The 19,721-nt window shown below is 43.5% G+C and overlaps 2 protein-coding genes across 2 annotated transcripts in view; one reads left to right on the top strand and one right to left on the bottom strand.

Annotated features, from left to right (window-relative positions):
* ITGB5 (integrin subunit beta 5) overlaps window positions 1-19,721 on the top strand; it is a 122,331-nt gene that overhangs the window by 25,458 nt on the left and 77,152 nt on the right. The window contains exons 3-4 of the mRNA XM_038003428.2: window positions 2,469-2,673; window positions 13,203-13,452. Coding sequence (XP_037859356.2) covers window positions 2,469-2,673; window positions 13,203-13,452 — 455 coding nt within the window. The remainder of the gene's footprint in view (window positions 1-2,468; window positions 2,674-13,202; window positions 13,453-19,721) is intronic.
* On the bottom strand, window positions 16,007-16,272 carry LOC119625846 (small EDRK-rich factor 2-like). The gene has a single exon (XM_038003430.2). It carries the CDS (start codon window positions 16,246-16,248, stop codon window positions 16,069-16,071), a length of 180 nt encoding a protein of 59 aa, XP_037859358.1. The 5' UTR covers window positions 16,249-16,272; the 3' UTR covers window positions 16,007-16,068.

The raw sequence follows: 19,721 nt of genomic DNA, 5'->3' as shown, positions 1-19,721 counted from the left end.
CATTCAGAAAGCTCTGCTTTTAAATCTAAGGCCAGAGGCCGGGCGCGGTGGCTCACACCTATAATCCCAGCACTTTGGGAGGCCGAGGCGGGCAGATCATAAGGTCAGGAGATCGAGGCCATCCTGGCCAACATGGTAAAATCCTGTCTCTACTAAAAATACAAAAATTAGCTGGGCATGGTGGCGTGTGGCTGTAATCCCAGCTACTCGGGAGGCTGAGGCAGAAGAATCGCTTGAACCAGGGAGTCAGAGGTTGCAGTGAGCTGACATTGCACCACTGCACTTCAGTCTGGTGACAGGGCAAGACACTGTCTCAAAAAAAAAAAAAAAAAAAAATGTAAGGCCAGAATAATATGTGTGTGTGTGTGTGTGTGTGTGTGTGTGTGTGTGTGTGTATTTATTTATTTTAACAAAGTCTCACTGTCGCTCGGGCTGGAGTGCAGTGGCAAGGATTGTAGCCCACTGCAGCCTGGAGCTCCTGGGCTCAAGCGATCCTCCCGCCTCAGCCTCTTGAAATGCTGGCATGAGCCACCATGTCTGGCCAGAAAACTCATTTTTCTAACCTTGTTTCACAACAAATGTTTATGGAGCCACTTACACCTTTGGTGTAGTCCTGGAGGTTGTTGACAGGCAAGATCCTTGGGGATTTAGTGCACAAATAAAAAAATCATTATTTAAAAAAAGAAAAACCCAGAAAACAAACAAACATACCATAGGCTTAGGACAATACCTCTGGCTTTACTTATTTAAAAACACTGCAGTATCTTCTTGACTTCTTGTTCTTTTTTGTGTTTGCTTTTTGTTTTTCTGAGACAGGCTCTTGCTCTGTTGCCCAGGCTGGAGTGCAGTGGCACAATCGCAGTTCACTGCAGCGTTGAACTCCCGGCCCAAATGATCCTCCTGCCTTAGTCTGTCAAAGTGCTGGGATTACAGGTGTGAGCCACCACACCAGGATGACTTCTTAATCTTGAATTTTACAAGGATTCTAAAGGGCATTGGGTAGTTCTAGGATATCTAAGACCTTGAGGGAGGGTGCATTCCTCTGATTTTTGTGCCTCTGCCAGCAGTCTGGCTTCTAACAAAGTGGTCAAGGGATGCTGACTCACGTGAGGCTTCTGGCAAAGTGTTCCAGAGGGAAGAGGAAGAGACCAATGTCCTAACTCCTCCAGAAAGACTCATAGGACAGCACTGGCCTCCAGCCTGCCAGAGCGGGAGGCGGGGGGGGGATCTTGTTTTTTACATTCACCAGTGAAAAGGTGCTCGGAGAGAAGCCTGGGCTTGCTTTGCCATTAAAAACCCCTTTGCTGGAAATGACCAGGGAGCGTTCATGTTTTATAACAAAGTATATTGTTTCATTTTAAAATTAATACCTTAACCTCCTGCTGTCCCAAATGAGATTGAGTTGTTCTGACGTCCAGCTTTCTCCCAAACCCAAAGAAAGACTTTTCCTATCAATGTGTTGTTATCAAACAACAAAGATAAAAACAAAAATGTTTTCGTCACTTTATTATAGCACCTCATTTAAAATTTTTCTTTTAAATCCTAATAAATACAATTCTATATTCTGGGATTTTTTTTTCCTCCTTAGTGTAAAGATTTTAAATTTCTTCTTAATTCCCATAATTATTTGTAATGACTGTCATCTATTGAAGTGATATGCTATGTTATTGTTACGGTTTAAGGATTTAGGTTTGCAAGTTTTAAAGATTATATTACAAATAATACTGCCATATACATCACAAAGAGTTTCTCCTTTCTCTTTAGATGATTTTCTTGTGATAAGTTTCTTGGAGTAGAGCACTGGGTCAGTGGATATGACCTGTGCTGCCACGTTGTTCTCCTGAATGATTATTCAGCATCCAATGCCAGTGAAAGATGATAAGTGAACAGCTTAAAGGTTAACTCTTGAATGCCCAAGGGAAGACTTCTCAGCCACTTAAATGGCATCTTATTTATTTAACTATATATTATTTCATCTACTTATTTATTTATTTTTAGAGTTGAGGTCCCATGTTGTCCAGGCTGGTCTCAAACTCTTGATCTCAAGTGATCCTCCCACCTCAGCCTCCCAAATAGCTGGGATTACAGGCATGAGCCACCACGCCCAGCAATATATAACAACTTTTAAAAAATTTTAGCTATACAACTTTTGATCATTTCTGTTTCTTTCTCTTGCTTATCATGTAGGCAGTTAGGAACATTTTAACCATCAAAATAACAATGAAACCGAACATTTTTATTATGTGTTTACAGTTTACAAAATACTTTAATATCCAGCAACTCAGTTAATCCTTACAATACTTGGTGAAGCACCTGGAATAGGGATTACCATTTCCTCCATTTTCAGACAATGAAAATGGAAAGTAGAGAATTTAAGGTCAACTGGATGGAGACGCAGCCACAGCATGCCATGTTTTCAGGAGACATCCTGACCACCTCCTGCTCTCTTCCTCTTTTTCCCTGCCTAGGACTTCGGAAGCCCACGGTCCATCACCTCTCGGTGTGACTTGAGGGCCAACCTTGTCAGAAATGGCTGTGGAGGTGAGATAGAGAGCCCAGCCAGCAGCTTCCATATCCTGAGGAGCCTGCCCCTCAGCAGCAAGGGTTCGGGCTCTGCGGGCTGGGACGTCATTCAGATGACACCACAGGAGATTGCTGTGAACCTCCGGCCCGGTGAGTTGCCCACAGAAAGGGCTAGATGCTCTGGGATCAGGAAGGCCCATGGAGGAGGTGGGACTTGTTAGTAATGGGACAGTGAGTCAGGCCAGGCTGAGAACAGAGCCACGAGATGGTGATGGGAGGCGAGGCTCAGACCTCAGGAAGCAGAGTATGTTCTTATTGATGTGTCTGTGGATAGGCTTCTGTGGACAGAGGAAGATCTTTGCTATTTTTAAACAATTGGGGTGAAATATACATAATATTTACCATTTTAAGCATTTTCAAGTGTACAGTTCAGCAGCATTAAGTAAATTTACAGTATTGTATAAACATCAGCAGTATCTATTTCCAGAACATTTTCATTGTCCTAAACAGAAAATCTATACCCATTAAACATTAATTCCTCATTCTCTCTTTCCCTTGGTTCCTGGTAACTGGCATTCTACTTTATTTTTTATTTTTCATTTATTTTTATTTTTAAATTTTGTTTAAATCAGGGAGCAACTGATGGCAGAAATTACAGTCATTCAGGGTGTAGTGGCTGCCCACTCTACTTTCCGACTCTGAACTTCACTAGTCCAGGTACCTACCATAAGTGGAATCATCCAGTATTTGTCCTTTGAAGTTTGACTTATTTCACTAAGTGTAATGTCTTCAAGTTTCACACATATTTTGGCATGTGTCAGAACTTCATTCCTTTTTTGGCTGAGTAATATTTCATTGTATGGGTGTATCACATTTTGTTTATTCATTTGTCTGTCAATGGACATTTAGGTTGTCTTCAGTTTTTGGCTATTGTGAATAATGCTGTGGTTTATTCTAGGAGGATGCTGGTAGATTTACTCCTTAGTGAATGCAAGTTGCTCAGGAAACACGCCACTTTTAGGAAAAAGTGTTTTTCCCCGTCAGCAAATTCCATTTGAGTCTGTAGCATTCTGGAAGGACAAACTTTTAGAGTGGATTTTTTGTGTCTGTGACCCTGGGGCCCTGCAAGCCTTAAAGTTGCTTAATATAAGGAAACGGTAATATAATTACTTATAATGTAATATAAAGAAACAGTTTTGCACATCTACTATGTGCTAAACACTTGACCTAACTTTAAGGTAGCTATCTTTTTTTTTGAGATGGAGTATCGCTCTGTCACCCAGGCTGGAGTGCAATGGCACAATCTTGGCTCATTGCAACCTCCACCTCCCGGGTTCAAGAGATTCTTCTGCCTCAGCCTCCCTAGTAGCTGGGCGTGCACCACCACGCCCAGCTAATTTTTTTGTGTGTGTGTGTGTTTGTAGAGACAAGGTTTCACCATGTTGGCCAGGCTGGCCTTGAATTCCTGACCTCAGGTGATCTACCCTCCTCGGCCTCCCAAAGTGCTGGAGTTACAGGCATGAACCACTATGCCTGGCCAGGTAGCTCTCATTTTACACACAAGGAAACAACCTGCTCAAGGTCCCTCAGTTAGTAAGTGGTGAATCGATTCAGCCCCAGGTCTTGGTAACCACAAACCCATGATTGTTTCTAGTTCACCACTTTTGTCATCGAATATTCTGCATATTAGAAGCCTTGCAATGTCAAAGGGTTGGATGTGCATGTGGCTAAATTGGAAAGTATTATGCTATTGGGAAGGGGCAGATTTTTTCACATTTCACTGATTTTTTGCCATTTTCTTCTATCCTATGGTCTAGGAAACCATTGTCAGTAACTGTTTGTAGATGGTTTATGTAGACTCCAGGGAAGCATATAGCAGTGGAAAGATCATGGATCTGGCTGGCTCTCTTGGGTTCTAGCTCTGCCTCTGTCCCTAGCTCGGAGGCCCTGGGCAAGTTACTCCATCTCTCAGCATCTTAGGGTCTTTGTCACCTTTGTTCCTCATGGGTGTGTTCAGAGGCTTAAATGGGACTTTTTGTATCAGTGAACTTTTCAAAGTTAAAATTTTTATTATTTTCAAAGAGCAGTGGCCAAGGGTGCCAGATGGAGGTTTGACCAGGGATGCTCAGTGCCTCAGAAATGGATTTAGCACAATGCTGCATGTGGCAAGCACTCAGTAAAGCTTGTTGTTGTTGTGGTTATCGTTGTATGGTCTGCACCATGAGTTTTTCAAGAAAGAGCTGCAAGTCATCATAAGTTGAGAAATGTTTTATTTTGTCTATTTTAATTGTCTTGAAAATAAGAAACAAAAGAAGAGTGTAAGATGGCCCTGCTGGATAGAGAAGCCCAAACTATTGGATTGCCTGCCCAGGAATCAGTGTTGAGATTAATTGAAGTTAGGATTTTTGCAAACCTTCTAAGTGTAAGCGACACTCAGCCTTTTTAGTGAGATACTGAGTTGAGAGAGAAAAGGAAGGGAACTCTTACAGAGCTGGTGAGTGGGTAGAAAAAAGTCAGCTGAGCCTTTATGTGGGCAGATGGTTGGTGATGTCCTCTGGGGAAAGAGAAATCTCTTATATGAAGACAGGTTCAGGGTCAAGGGTTTGGACCTAAAGGGGTTATAGGAGTTGTTGTAGACTATTAATATATTGGAACGTTGTGTTGTATAAGAATAGTGTATTGACTAATGTGAATGCCATATCTTCTTTTTTATCATAGTAACAGTATAGCAATAGCACATGAAATTCTAGAAAAATAATCCACTTTAACATAATATTATTTTTCATTTTTACTATGTTCTCTGTCTTTATTCACCTCTTTGTATTTTTCATATACTTATTATCATAATGTATGTATAATTGTGCTATTTTCATTCAATAATCTTTGAAAATGAGGACAAAAATTCACACCTCCAAAAAAGTTTGTAGTTTCAGAGCCATTGTGGAGGAAGGTTTTAATTTACATTTTTGGAACTCCTTATCTAGAATAGCTCTCAAAGCCTGTGGTGTTCTCTCCAAGAAGTATCCTTTATGGTGGCAAATCTCTCTTCTTTAGGGTAGACTTAACTTGGGAAAGAGTTTGCATCACACAAATCCAAAGATGTCCACACTTTAATAATTCCAGTTTTTAAAATCAGAATTAAGGTGTGAGTATGAGCAGAGATGGTGTCTGGTTTGACTATCAACTGGCCTTTACGGCAGTCCCTGTAGAAGAGTTAGAAAAGGCCAGGTATGGTGGCTTATGCCTGTAATCTCAGTGGTTTGGGAGGCTAAGGAGAGAGGATCGATTGAGGTCAGAAATCTGAGACCAGCCTGGGCAACATAGTGAGACCTCATTGCTATGGGGGAGACTGAGGTGGGAGGATCCCTTGAACCCAGGAGTTTGAGGCTCCAGCCTGGATGAAAGTGAGACTCTAAACAACAACAACAACAAGAAGAACCCAAAATAAAAAGCAAGTTATTTGAGTAATGGCCGGTTTGTATGCAATCCCATATTTATGCATAAAACTCAATATATGCTCAATTAAACAAAATCATTCTTATTTGGCATAGTTACATCTCCTGCTAAGCATTATTATGATATGGTTTCTGGTATTAGAAATAAAATGGAAACCATGACCCTATGTTTATACAAAAATACAGTGTGGGTGCTGTGTGCAGCTCTGTCTTGTGGAAGGTGTTGTGGTGGAGAGCCCAGTGCTGGGGGTGTCAAGTGGACGGAGGAGCTGACTGCCTTCTGAAAACACACCCAGACTATGAAGAGGGTTCAGTCTGAAGAGATGAAGACTAGGAAGAGATCTGATGAAAATATGAGTTCCTAAGACCTACAAGCATTGTGAATATGTTTCCCAAATGTAGAAACACTTGAAACCAATGATGCCTGTTAAAATTTTGAAAATAAATAATTTTAACATTTACAAAGAGAAGTGCAGGCAAACCCCAAGAATTTCTTTGTGGGGAGAGAAAAATGGTATGTCGCAGTTAGCAAAATTTTCAGTTATGCAAAATGCGTATTTGCCTCAGGGTATTTCCCCCCTGACTCTGGAGAGGGCTTTCAGTTATATAGGGGTTGGTTTTTCATCTATCTATCTATCTATATATATAGAGAGAGAGAGACAGTCTCGCTCTGTTGCCCAGGCTGGAGTGCAGTGACATAATTTCAGCTCACTGCAGCCTCCCAGGTTCAAGTGATTCTTACGCCTCAGCCTCCTGAGTAGCTGGGACTAGAGGCACACACCACCACACCTGGCTAATTTTTGTATTTTTAATAGAGACGGGGTTTCACGATGTTGGCCAGGCTGGTCTCGAACTCCTGGGCTCGAGTCATCCGCCCACCTCGGCCTCCCAAAGTACTGGGATTACAGGCATGAGCCACCGCGTTGGGCCTCCATTGTATATTTTTAGAAATGCTTTTGTGTTTACTCCCTTGCCCTACCCCCCATGCCTCATAATAGTTATTTGTTGAGTGAAATATAAGACTTTGCCAGACTTATCGCAGACTAATCAAGGACAAGCCTTAGCATAATATGAAAGACACTTCATGAAGGCAAAGTAATTGTTCCAAGGTAAGTCTCAGGAAGGAAATAAAAAGAATTTCTATCTACTTTAAGCAGGACTTTTTAATTTTTTTAAATTGAGATATAATTCACAGACCATAAGATTCACCATTTTAAGGTATACTTAGCATATTTGCAAGGTTGTACAGTCAACACCACTGTCTAATTCCAGAACATTTTCCCAAAAAGAAGTCCCACACCCATGAACAGTGACTGCCTGTCCTACTGTCTCCCACCCTCCCCTTTCAGCACCTGCTATCCACCCGTCTACTTTCTCTCTATATAGTTTTGCATATTCTGGGCATTTCCTATACATCGTATAATGTGTGGCTCTTTTAGCTGATTTCTTTCACTTAGCAACATGTTTCAAGGTTCATCCATGTTGTAGCATGTACTTCATTCCTTTTTATGGCCAAATAATATTCCATTGTATATGTATAGATATACTATATTTTAGTTGATGGACATTTGGGCTGTTTCTACTTTGGGACAATTCTTTTTTCTTTTGTTTTAATAACCCCACAGTTAACATCCTATACTTTGGGGCAATTATGACTAATGCTGCTATGAACATTCATCTACACACTATTATGGGGACATATGTTTTCAATAATCTTGGGTCTATAGCTAGGAGTGGAATTGCTGGGTCATATGGTAATTCTATGTTTAACTTTTTGAAGGACTGCCAAGCTTTAGGCAAGATTTTGTGTAAATATAGGATCATGTTTTCCATTTTATTTCCATACTGGAAACTACATGTCAGGATAAGAACCTTAGAAAAAATCATTAACAAAGAGCATAAAATCCTTAAGAAAGTACATAAACTTGAAAGTAAAACTTATTGAGAATGGTCAAAAGCTAAAGGTGGTTTTGAAACACTGAGCAATTAAGAAGGGTTTATAAGTCATTATTGGCCTCAGTCCTTTAACCTCTTAAATAATGACCCTTGATTGGTAGCTTTCTTATATTTTGAAACAATTTTAGACTTACAAGAAGTTGCAAAAATAACACAGAGATGTTCTATGTACCTTCCTCTGCTGCCCTCAATGATAACATCTTAATATAACAAGAGTACTTTATTAAAACCAGGAAACCAACACGGTTACAATACTATTAACTAAACCACAGGTGAATGGTTGCTTTTGGGTTTCCTGCCAGCCCCTGTTTTTTTCCTCCCTTCTTCTTCCAGGTTCTACTTGGAAGTGCCAGTTTTTAGGTATTGCTTTTGCAATAAAGTTGCCAGCCTGGGTGACAGTGTAGATAGCTTAAATAGATGAAGAAAGTATTTTGATGATGGCTGGATAAGGGGTTATTTTAAAGGAAACTGGAAGTATAGAGCCCTGGGCTTGGAGGCAGACACTGTGGAAGACAACCATGCCTTCAGGTGACTTGTTCCTTTATTCCTTCAGTCAACAGTCACAATTCTGAGGTGGAGAGGGGGTGCAGTCAGCCTGGCATCCTTGTTCTAGACCAGTGAGGCAATACTTTGGTTCTAGATCTGGATTTAATCCTGGGACACTAAATGCCTTCTGCTGTAGTGACTGGAAGAGCTGTCTGCTCATTTATATTGTGTGCACCAGGGCCCTAATTTTCTGTTCAGTTGTAGTCCTGTTATAATAGAGTTGATTTTTATGTTTCCCTTCTTTCTTTCAGTTTTCAGCACAGAATAGTACTTCTAGGGAATCAAAAACCACTTGCATTTATTTTGGGATGGCAAGGATCTTTATTTGCTGAGGTACTACTTTGTCTTAACACTTTGAACAAAATCAGTCTTAAGAGTTTTTGGCTCAAAGACAGGAAACCTGAGGGAAAATAAGAAAGCAGAAAAAATAAAAATTAAAAAAAAGTTTTTGAGGCTGGGCATGTGGCTCACACCTATAATCCCAGCACTTTGGGAGGCTGAGGGGGAGGATCACTTGAGCTCAGGAGTTTGAGGCCAGCCTGGGCAACATGGCAGGACTTTGTCTCTACTAATAATTTTTAAATTAGCCAGGCATGATGGCACGTGCTTATAGTCCCAGCTACTTGGGAGGCTGAAGCGGGAGGATTGCTTGAGCCCGGGAGGTTGAGACTACAGTGAGCTGTGGTTGTGCCACTGTACTCTAGCCTGGGTGACAGAACAAGACCCTGTCTCAAAAAAAAAAGAAAGTTTTTGCTGAAATTCTCAACTCACTCTCTAGAAATGTTTGTTATTTGATATATATCCCTAAGGAAAATGCCAACTTTTCACTTTTTATTAAAGGCAAGGCAGAGAGAAGAAAGCTTTAAAAGTACATTTGAGATGGAATGCTAGTTGATACCTGATTATGGTGGAAGAACCTGCACTTACAAACTGAGCAGCACAGAAATTCTGTACAAAATGCAGTTGGAGCTGGGTACTCTGGAACCACGAACAAGCAGAAGGACATGAGAGGGGCGCCTGGGGTGGCACGTCACAGGTGCCAGGTGATCAACTTCTCTTTTGAGTTTGCCATTTCTCTGGTCCTGCTTCTGGTCCCGAGGCTGGCAGGAATTACATGGAACAGCCCCAGAGAGAGGGGATATAGCCACAGGGATACATGAGCCTGTAGAGACCCTAAGTGGAGAGGGAAGGAACAGAGAAGGATGAATCCTGACACATGGGCCGGAATGGTGTCACCAGAGACAGGCACAGACCAAGACAGGCAGATTAAAGACGAGAAGCGCTTCCCACACTGCTAGGCAGCAGGAGGTGGTGACTGGCTTAAAGTCTCAGGTATTTTTAAAGGAAAGCAGCATGGCCGGGAAAGAGTTGGAAGGGAGGAGAGTGCTTAAGCGTGCATGGTTCTGGAAGTGTACCCAAAAGTGGAACACATACCCAAGACCTTCTCTCAGCAGAAAGTGCACTTCACATGCAGTAATGGCTTCACCTTCAGGCTGCTAACTTTAGAGGCCTCCCTTTTTGGGGAGTTGTTGGTACACTGGAAGCTTAACTCCCACAGCACGGATCTGACCAGGAATGTCAGTCCCTCCAGGATCTGCTGACAGAACATTCTGTCATTGCCACCGCCTATTCAGGAGTCTGTGGCATTTAAAATCAAGCATATTAGAGGCAGCAATAAACCCTCATTCTGAATATCAGTAGTGTTACCATCTTTCTTACATCCCTCTCTTTCTGGAAAAATGGGACAGTATTTCTTTTTAACAACTTCAGCCTTCCTTTGGGAAGGGGTGTGTGTGTGTGTGTGTGTGTGTGTGTGTGTGTGTGTGTGTGTGTGTGTGTGTTTTCTTACTGATGAATTTCTCTTAGAATGTAATGCCAAGAAGTTTCTTGCTTTAGAATAGATAGCCTCTTAGAATACAAAGGGACCTATATATCATGCCTTCTTTCCCTCAGCCTTCATGTCTGGAAAATTTAGGGTTAAATTTGTATGCCCAAGGCTGTAGCTGTTGAAATTCAAGTTGCTGGCAGGATTTGCTGTCTCTCTTTTTATCCTCACAGGAAATTGCTTCAGTAATTGACTTTTGGGAAAACCGAGGCCAAAGTTTTCTTTGTATAGGAACATTTGTGCGGTGTTTATCTCTTTTAATCCCTACAATAGTTAATATCCTCCCTACTAGACTGACGTAGAAACTGAGCAGTGAGTTGAAAGGAGCCTGAGTTCTCCCTAGTCCTTGGTGACCAGGTCTGGATTCAAACCCAACTCTCCTGCTTCCAAGCCTCTATCCCATAGATGCCTCTCCGCCTCCCAGAATCCAAGGCAATTATTTGTTTCCTGGTTTTAAAGTGCCCATCTGTTAATTTCTTATAATTCATAAAAAAGTAGAAGTAGATTTTGGATAAATAAGTTGTAGGTGGTAACTTGGGGGGACAGGTGGCAGAAAATGCAGAAGACCTATGAAAAGATCATGGCATCAGGCAAAGGAAATAGGATTGCAGGCTCTGTCCATTTTTGGTCTGTTGCCTGCCCATGCAAGGGCCAAGGAGGGAGCTCCCTTGCCCCCAACTCCCCCCTCCTCTCTGCCCTTCCCTCACTATGATGTGGCACCCAAGGAGCCCTCTGGCGGGACTGGCTGTGTCCGTCTGACCAAAGGCAGACACTGCAGCAGCCTGGAATTCATTCTGGAAGAAAACTTTGAACATTCCTCTGTTTGAGTCAGACTGATGGTTTTAAAAAATAGGCTTATACCAATAGGCAACTCAAACCTCCATCAATCCTGAGGCGCCTAGAACTGTACACGCAAAGACAAGTCAGGGGAAGCAGGTTCAGAGCTGCCACTCTGACTACAGGCAGTAATGATCATAATCATATTTCATCTGTGCAAGCCTGTACTACTCATAAAACACTGCTCTCCCTCATGAGCGCATAATAAATAGGCTTAACTGATGCTGTGAGCGTTGTTCTTATTTCCATTGTATATTTCAAGAAACATGAAATATATTCCATTTTATATTTCAGGCCCAGGTTGCACTCCTGCTCAAGGGACAGGGCTAGAACTTGAACTAAAATCTTTTGATTATTTTATTCTTTATGGTCTAGTTAGTGAAATATGCTTTGTTGTCGCGGTGGGAGGAGGAGAGGGAGCATAGAGGATTGAGTGCCCTGCAAGTTAAAGAAGGCTTCAGTTTGCTGGTTGTCAGCTTGAGATGAAAGACTGGTTGCTCTGAGATGTGGCTGCCGGCAAGTCAGGTGTAGACTCGCTGGGCAGGAGTGAGGCCATCTTTGCTGTTGTGCCTCTAAACACACAAAGAATCTATCCAAATTTCAAGTATGTATAGACAGTTCTACTGCAGGATAAATAGGACATCTTTTGGCACTCCTGAAAGGTTAATGAGCCCAAGGCAGATATGAGTTGAACTGAGCCTTAAAGTTGGTTCTAAGTGATTTGTTTTTAGAAATTATGAAATGATTTCAAGATCATTATCCTGGCCTGGGTCTTCTAGTTATTGCCCTGACTTGAGCCTCACTTTGAACGCTATAGAGTGAGACAGCAGAGACCACACCTGCCAGACACTGGCTTTTTCCTTTGTTCTTTTCCTCTGAATTAATTCCCCTTTTCTCTGCCTGTCGGCTACCTTATTGTAGCTGGTAGACATATCTAGTGCTGTCTTTTCTCTTTCTTCTCGTTTTCTTTTTTCGATCGAGCTAAAATTTGGAATCTGTCTTCCTGTATTTATATACGTAGTTTCTGATGATAATGAGTTGTACCTGTGATATCCTGAAACATCAAATATGCCCCCCAAAGTAAATACTAGTCTGGTAAATGGTGAGGGAAATAGAAACAAAAACAGGTGACGTGGCATAGGCATGCATATTTTTGCCCATTGGGGTATTTTAAACAAACGTCTTTGTTTCTCTGTCCTCCCTTGCCTTGCACATCTCTCTCCCCAGCTTGGTTCTTCCCCACTCAGGCTCTTTTGTTCATTTCTTCCCTGCCTTTTGTTTCAAACACACATTTCCATCGTGGCTGGGTCTTTCTCTGGAGTTGGTGTGTGGTTGATGGGCTATTCTCCACCTAGTTTGTGTTCATGAAATTGTCTGGTTCACAGTCCACTGATTACCCAAGGGTCCTTGTTGCTGAGAAGGCAGAACACTACCAAGGAGCCTAGTTGTTAAGGAATTTCCTTAGAAATGCTAAGCCCGGGCCAAGCGTGGTGGCTGATGCCTGTAATCCCAGCATTTTGGGAGGCTGAGGTAGATGGATCACTTGAGGCCAGGAGTTTGATACCAGCCTGGTCAACAGGGTGAAACCCCGTCTTTACTTAAAATGCAAAAATTAGCCAGGCATGGTAGTGGGTACCTGTAATCCCAGCTATTCAGGAGGCTGAGGCATGAGAATCACTCGAACCTGGGAGGCGGAGGTTGCATGAGCCGATATTGCACCACAGCACTCCAGCCTGGGTGACAGAGCAACACTCTGTCTCAAAAAAATAAAATAAAATAAAAAAAGAAATGCTAAGCCGAGTGTTTGGGAAGGAGAAACCAGGCCTCCATTCTCAGCACCGTATTCCCTTCAGGCACTTTACTTCCAAGAAAAATCTTCTGGGAGGCACGTAATCACTAAAGAAAAGTAAGAGGTGAACTAGCTTTGAAAGCAAATCCCATCCCTCAGCCCTTAGCAGGTTGCACGACCTCTAACACGGGTGGCCTCTCTGTTGGTGCAGGTGACAAGACCACCTTCCAGCTACAGGTTCGCCAGGTAGAGGACTATCCTGTGGACCTGTACTACCTGATGGACCTCTCCCTGTCCATGAAGGATGACTTGGACACTATCCGGAACCTGGGCACCAAACTCGCGGAGGAGATGAGGAAGCTCACCAGCAACTTCCGGTTGGGATTTGGGTCTTTTGTCGATAAGGACATCTCTCCTTTCTCCTACACGGCACCGAGGTACCAGACCAATCCATGCATTGGGTAAGTGACCATTTGCCCTTCTGTTGGGTACTTAAGGGTGGGAGAATGGAGTAGCAGGAAAATTTAGCTCAAAGAAAGAATTAAGGAAGGCATGGTTAGGAAGGGTGACCAGGCTTAGGCGTTTAATTTGATTAATGATAAGCATACATTCTCTCCTTTCCTGACCTGTGAAGAAGTGAGTGAACTGTCACAAGGTTGTAAAGATAAAATGATCACAACCCTTTGATTATCCTGCCTGCCATGCACAGCACCACTTGCTCACAGTAATAGAATTCAGAAAATGTCCTCAGGGAGTGATGGATCCAGATTATCAGGGAGGCAGCAGGCAGGGCAACTTAAACTTTCCCCTTGCTTGTAGTAACTGAGGTGCCTGGGGAGAAATGAATTCAAAATTTGTCCCTGTTGTTTTTCTATAAATAACTATAACTTATTTTCACATAATTAGACTAAAATCCTATTTTAAAGGTAAGCATTTTTTTTTCAACATAAACACCTGAACTAGAAAAGATTTGACATATTATTAGAAAACAGGTGTCTCTAACTGCTGCAACAGAGTCTATAATAACAAAGTGTATAATTTGATGGAAGTTTATTTCCTGCTCCTCAAGTCCAACTGGGTCTCTTCATTTGTGGAACTTCTCCTTCAAGCAGTGACTCAGGGACCTAGGTGCCTTCCATCTTCCAGGCTTTCCATCTTCCACACATGGCTCCTAAGGTCATGCTGCCTAGAGGGTCATGCATAGGAGGATAGGCCTTTGCCATGCCTGCTCCCACATGTGATTAGACGGAACAGAACTGAGCCAGGAGGCTGAGAACTAGTATAGCTGTATGCCCAGGAATCAGAAGAAATAGGATTATTGAGCAGGTCTCTGCCATGGGGTGTTTGTGTGCATGTTGGGGGTGGTGGTTGTATGAGGGGATTGCATTCTTCAGCCCATGCAACACAACCTCTACTAGGTTGGTTTCTTTCCTTTTTAGTCTTTCAGGAGTTCCTTTAAATGTCAAGATTATGCAAGTGACTGCAGTGAGTGGTAACTTCCAACTCTTGCTTTCCTTGTCTCCATATTTAACTTTAGTGAGGGTTTGTGTTGTAAGGTCCAAAACTAGTCATGAGATAGGGAACAACTAAGATTTAAGTTTTTACTAAGTGTCAAGCCCTTACTAAATATTTTCTATAGATTATCTCATTTAAATCTCATAACAATCTGGTGAGTTCTCTAAGGTTGGTATAAGCCAGATTTTAAAGATGCAGACACTGAGGCCTAGAGAGAATAACTTTCCCAATATTATACAAACGGCAAGGGGTAGAACTGCAATATGAATACAAACTACTTTTATAGTCTGCATTTGCTTTTTTTTTTTTTTTTGAGACAGAGTCTTACTCTGTTGCCCAAGCTGGAGTGCAGCGGCGCAATCTCGGCTCCCTGCAACCTCCACCTCAGCCTCCTGAGTAGCTGGGATTACAGGTGCATGCCACCACACCTGGCTGATTTTTGTATTTTTAGTAGAGATGGGGTTTTACCATGTTGGCCAGGCTGGTCTTGAACTCCTGACCTCAGATGATCCACCCACTTTGGCCTCCCAAAGTGTTGGGATTACAGGCATGAGCCACTGCACCCGGCCTGCATTTGCATTTAATATAATGCCTTCTTCCCCATTAAAATCACGCTACAACACAGATACTTTACCTTAGGCTGAGTAATAATACCTGCTCCAAAACCATCCTACCCCAATCTCCTAGGCTTACCTGAGGATAATGGTAGGCTATGTGGCAGTAATGTACAGTCTCCAAATCTCAGTGGCTGAACACAGTGAAAGTTTTTTTTTTTTTTTTCTTGTGCAAAATCTGATGAGGGCTGAGCTGCTTTCCTTGGAAGCTCTCCGTGCAGTAACTCGGGGATGCAGCTCCTTCCATCTTGTGATACCACTCTCAATTCTTGGTCTTCCAGCTGCCACCAACGGAAGAGAAAACCCCTGAGCCCTTCCCTCTCCACAAGTCCTCTTTGGTAGCCTTCAGAGCTGCCAGCTCCAAGTTGGACTGGGTGGTGGGAGTGAGTTAGTGTGCTGGTGGCATGGGCTCTTCTGAGTCCCTCCGGATCCTTCTGTACATCTCCTAGAAGCTGACTTAGATCTTCTCCAGGGATTGGGAACTGACACTGGTGGAAAAACAGTAAGACAAGAACAAGTTTTAAATACGAATGAAACTCTAAATTCTTTAACCACGAAGAGGCACTAGGCATCATCATTTGCTGGGTTTAGCTTCCTCCTGGCGACAGGTGTCCACAGGACTATTATTACTTTGATCCTATCTCCAAGGCCCTTTTCTTTTTTTTTTTTTTTTTTTTTTTACAAAGCTACTTTTAATACTTTGGGGTGAGCCCCACAGGAATAAAAAACACTGGGAAGGGGTAACCCCCTCACCCCCGGGAGTGGCCCAGGGGGAGAGAGGCTACCTGAGGGGAAGGAAGCACAAAAGGGACCCGCTGCAGACTCAGGGCAAAGGGAATGCCATCGGTGCTGGGACCTGTGAGCACTACAGGAGGAAACGCGAGCGTGGTGGGACTGGCTCCAGGCACACAGGCGAAGGGCAAGAGGGTTGGACACGAAGCCACAAAGCTACTTGGGTTCCTCCTTCTTCTCGTTTGCCTTTTTCTGCTTCTGCTGCATGATCTCCGAGTCCCTCTGCTTGCGGGCGGCAGCAGAAAGCCCGTCATCTCGGCGCTTTCCCTTAACCGAGTCGCTCTGCTTTTTCATATTCTTCTGGCGGGTGAGCTCACACTGGTTACCGCGGGTCATGGCGACGGCAGCGGCTCCGACCTGCCTCCGTTACATCCCCTCGTTCTCGGCCCTTTTCAACTAAGTCCGGGTGCCAAATGTTTTTTGTTGAAATTTTACTACTTACCAGGAGCAACAGCATCTTAACGGCAAGCCTTAATCAAGCCTTTTTTCAATTCATCTGGAATAGTGATTTTATTTGCTTCTTTTCACCTCTGTCCTAATTGGGCCCTGTCTCCAGACAGATAGGGTGTGTCCCCACTTTCATTCTTCCACGGCCCTTCCACTGACTGAGACACTAGATTGGAAGCTGGCAGAGAATCAAGGGCTGGCTCTAGGCGCACAGCATTTAAATATTCAAAGTTATGACACATTACTTATTCAGAGCTTACTCTCTCAGTCCTCTAAGGCAGAACCCGTTGCAGACAGTAAAACTCTTGACAGTGAGTACAAGGCACACTGAAAAGCTGCTTGTAAGACAGGAAGTCCAGTGAAGAACGAGAGCGTGGAAGGAAACCTCGGGCCTGAGTTATGTGAAGCTCTCTTCTCTGAGCTGGGGGGCACACGCAGTGCAGGGGCACACTGTGGCTTGGTGAGCAGGCTGAGCTTTGTCTCCCCAAGTCCAGGCAGCACGGCATCCTGTGTCTCCTGGGTTCAAATGATTCTCCTGCCTCAGCCTCCCGAGCAGCTGAGATTACAGGCACATGCCACCATACCCAGCTAATTTTTGTATTTTTTAGTAGAGATGGGGTTTCACCATGTTGGCCAGGCTGGTCTTGAACTCCTGACCTCAGGCGATCTACCTGCCTCGGCCTCCCAAAGTGCTGGGATTACAGGGGTGAGCCACCGCGCCCCACCTAAAGTATTTTAAATTATTCTGTTTCTGTTTCTTGAATTGTGGATCCTTCAGGTGGATCCACAGCAGGTCAGTGTATTGGACCTGCTGACATGCCTTCATGAATTGTTTTTCATGCAATTTGTAAGCTTTCATTAGTACATCTTCACTGGAGGTTGTGGGGGCATCCCTGCAGAGCAGTTTTATGTTTGCTGCTGTCGAGAATCTCTAGGTTCACTGTGGGACTAGTTTTTCTGTTAACTTTTCAACTGGAGATGTCTTCACCATAAAGGCAGTGTATTCCAGTTGCTCAGGCCTGGAATTACAGTTTTTATGGGTAATTCATCTCATTCGTGACAGACGGTCAGCTTCCGTGCCGCTTTCCCGGACCAGTAGCTGGAGTTTTTCTGTTTCTGGTTTTAGTGGCACAGCAGCTCATTGTAGTGTTGGGCTTTATGCAGAGAGCCCTATTCCAGTGTTCAGCCCTGTGCAGGACTGAGGCTTAGCATCTCTTCCTGGTAGACCCTGCTCCAAGCCCGCAGGGCCTCAGTCAAGGCCTGACGCATTGCAGGGGTCCTTGGCATGAGTGCCTGCCCATTTCCTACCCTTTTTTTTTTTTTTTTTTTGAGACGGAGTCTCGCTCTGCTGCTCAGGCTAGAGTGCAGTGGCACGATCTCAGCTCACTGCAACCTCTACCTCCTGGGTTCAAGTAATTCTTCTGCCTCATACTCCTGAGTAGCTGGGATTATAGGCGCCTGCCACCATGCCCAGCTAATTTTTGTATTTTTAGTAGAGATGGGGTTTCACTGTGTTGGCCAGGCTGGTCTTGAACTCCTGACCTCAAGTGATCGCCTCAGCCTCCCAAAGTGCTGAGATGACAGGCGTGAGCCATTGCACCTGGCCCCCACCTATTCTTTTAAGTCCATTCATTTGGGTTTTGGTTGGGGTTTTTTTTGTATTTTTAAATTTTATTTTGTTTTATTTTATTTTATTTTATTTTATTTTTTCCAAAACCAAATACTTCTGAAAGTTTCATTCATTTATTGAATGGTTTCCTCTTCATTTCTGGGATTTACTTTCTGAGCTTCCAGTCTAGGCTATATATTAAAAATTTTTTAATTACATTTTATCCAGCAGTTCTACATGGTTAGCATTAGAAGAAGCAGATAAGGTGTTTTCATTCCTGTTCCATGACATGAGAGCCTTTCCATGTCAGCTTGATCCATGATATTCTCCTGAGGCATTAAATTGTTTTCTGGATTTGCCTAGGTCTGGTGTCTTCAAATTGGATTCGCTCTTTATACATACAGACACTCCCTTGGCTTTTTAACCATATATATTTTATTTTTTATCTCCCTTGTTAATAATCCTTAATTTAGTAACTGTGTGCATGGTGCTTATTTGGGGTCTCACAGCACAGACAGACGAGAGGGGTGGTATAGTCTCCTGGTATGACCCCAAAACATCTGGATCTTCAGGCCACTCAGACAGCTGTTCTGGGGTTAAGTCAGGTAACTCATCACAAGTGACATCCGATTCCAGTGTCAATGGAGACACTCCTAGTGTCTGTGTGACAAAGCTCTTTTCCTCTTGGTATGAAGTGACTCTGACTTGGTTATACTAAATTCTCTGCAATGAAGGCTTCTGTCTGGCAAACACATTTTCTAATTCCTAACTACTTAACAGACATTCTTTGAAGTAAAAATGTATCTGCTCATTGCTGTTTGCTGTTTGCTGTTTGCGGGAGTGAAAGGGAGGAGGTAAAATGTGCTGAGCTGTAGCTGAGTTTCTCACAGCTTTCCTGGTTAAACAACAATTATTATTCAGTTTCTTTCCTCCCTGCCCACCGCCAACTGGACCAAGTGTAAAAAAACATACACCTGAAGTCCTAAATCATGGGCCAGAGCCACATAAGTGAGGGCAGGATGTTGGAGGAAGAGAGCGGGGAGAGTTTGGATAGACTTACTTCCTTCTGGGCCTATGATCCACTTGCCAAATAGCTACAGATGGGACCTCAGTTCCTTCTTCCAGCTGGGAATGTAATTTCCATGATTGTTCTTTTCATGACAAAACGAGGAGGTAATGGAAAGTTTGGGTGGCCTGAGGCTGAGGTTAAAAAAGAGCTCCACCTGTCCAAGTACAAGGTGTTCGTGAAGATTTCGGGAAAGGAGAAGGGAGAAACACAAAGGAAAGCCAGGCAAGGAGAGCCCATTGCTGCCGCTGGCCCGAGAGGGAGAGCGTGACTGTCACAGGAGTGGGGCTGATTGATTCTGTGCAGGGTGGGCCTGTTGCTGGGGACTCTGTGCTGTGCTCTTGTGACTGTGTGGATGGTGCAGGGACTGTAGCCCTGAAAGGGAATGGAATGGCCCCTTAGAGAGCCAATGATTGCCCCTTTACAGAAGGGAGCCTGCCCAGACCTGCCCTGGTGAAGCTGATTTTGACAGCAGTTAAGGCAGGGTCCTCCTAGCTGTTGCTAAGGCTGTTTTCTTTCCCATGTATGCAGCTTGAATTAGATTATAAAGCCTTTCCCTCAGGCCTGTTAGTGCTCGTTTCCCATCATTTATCCTGAAAGAGGGACTTCCTTAACACGGCCAGAGACCCTGCATATTCTGGCCCAGCCTGCCTCCCAGGCTCCTCCTCGTCCACCCTCATCCCTCAC

The sequence above is a fragment of the Chlorocebus sabaeus genome, chromosome 22 (assembly GCF_047675955.1).
Source record: "Chlorocebus sabaeus isolate Y175 chromosome 22, mChlSab1.0.hap1, whole genome shotgun sequence".
Classification (NCBI taxonomy): domain Eukaryota; kingdom Metazoa; phylum Chordata; class Mammalia; order Primates; family Cercopithecidae; genus Chlorocebus; species Chlorocebus sabaeus.
Note: the sequence above shows the minus strand (reverse complement) of the source record. Positions and strands in the feature narration are given on the sequence as shown.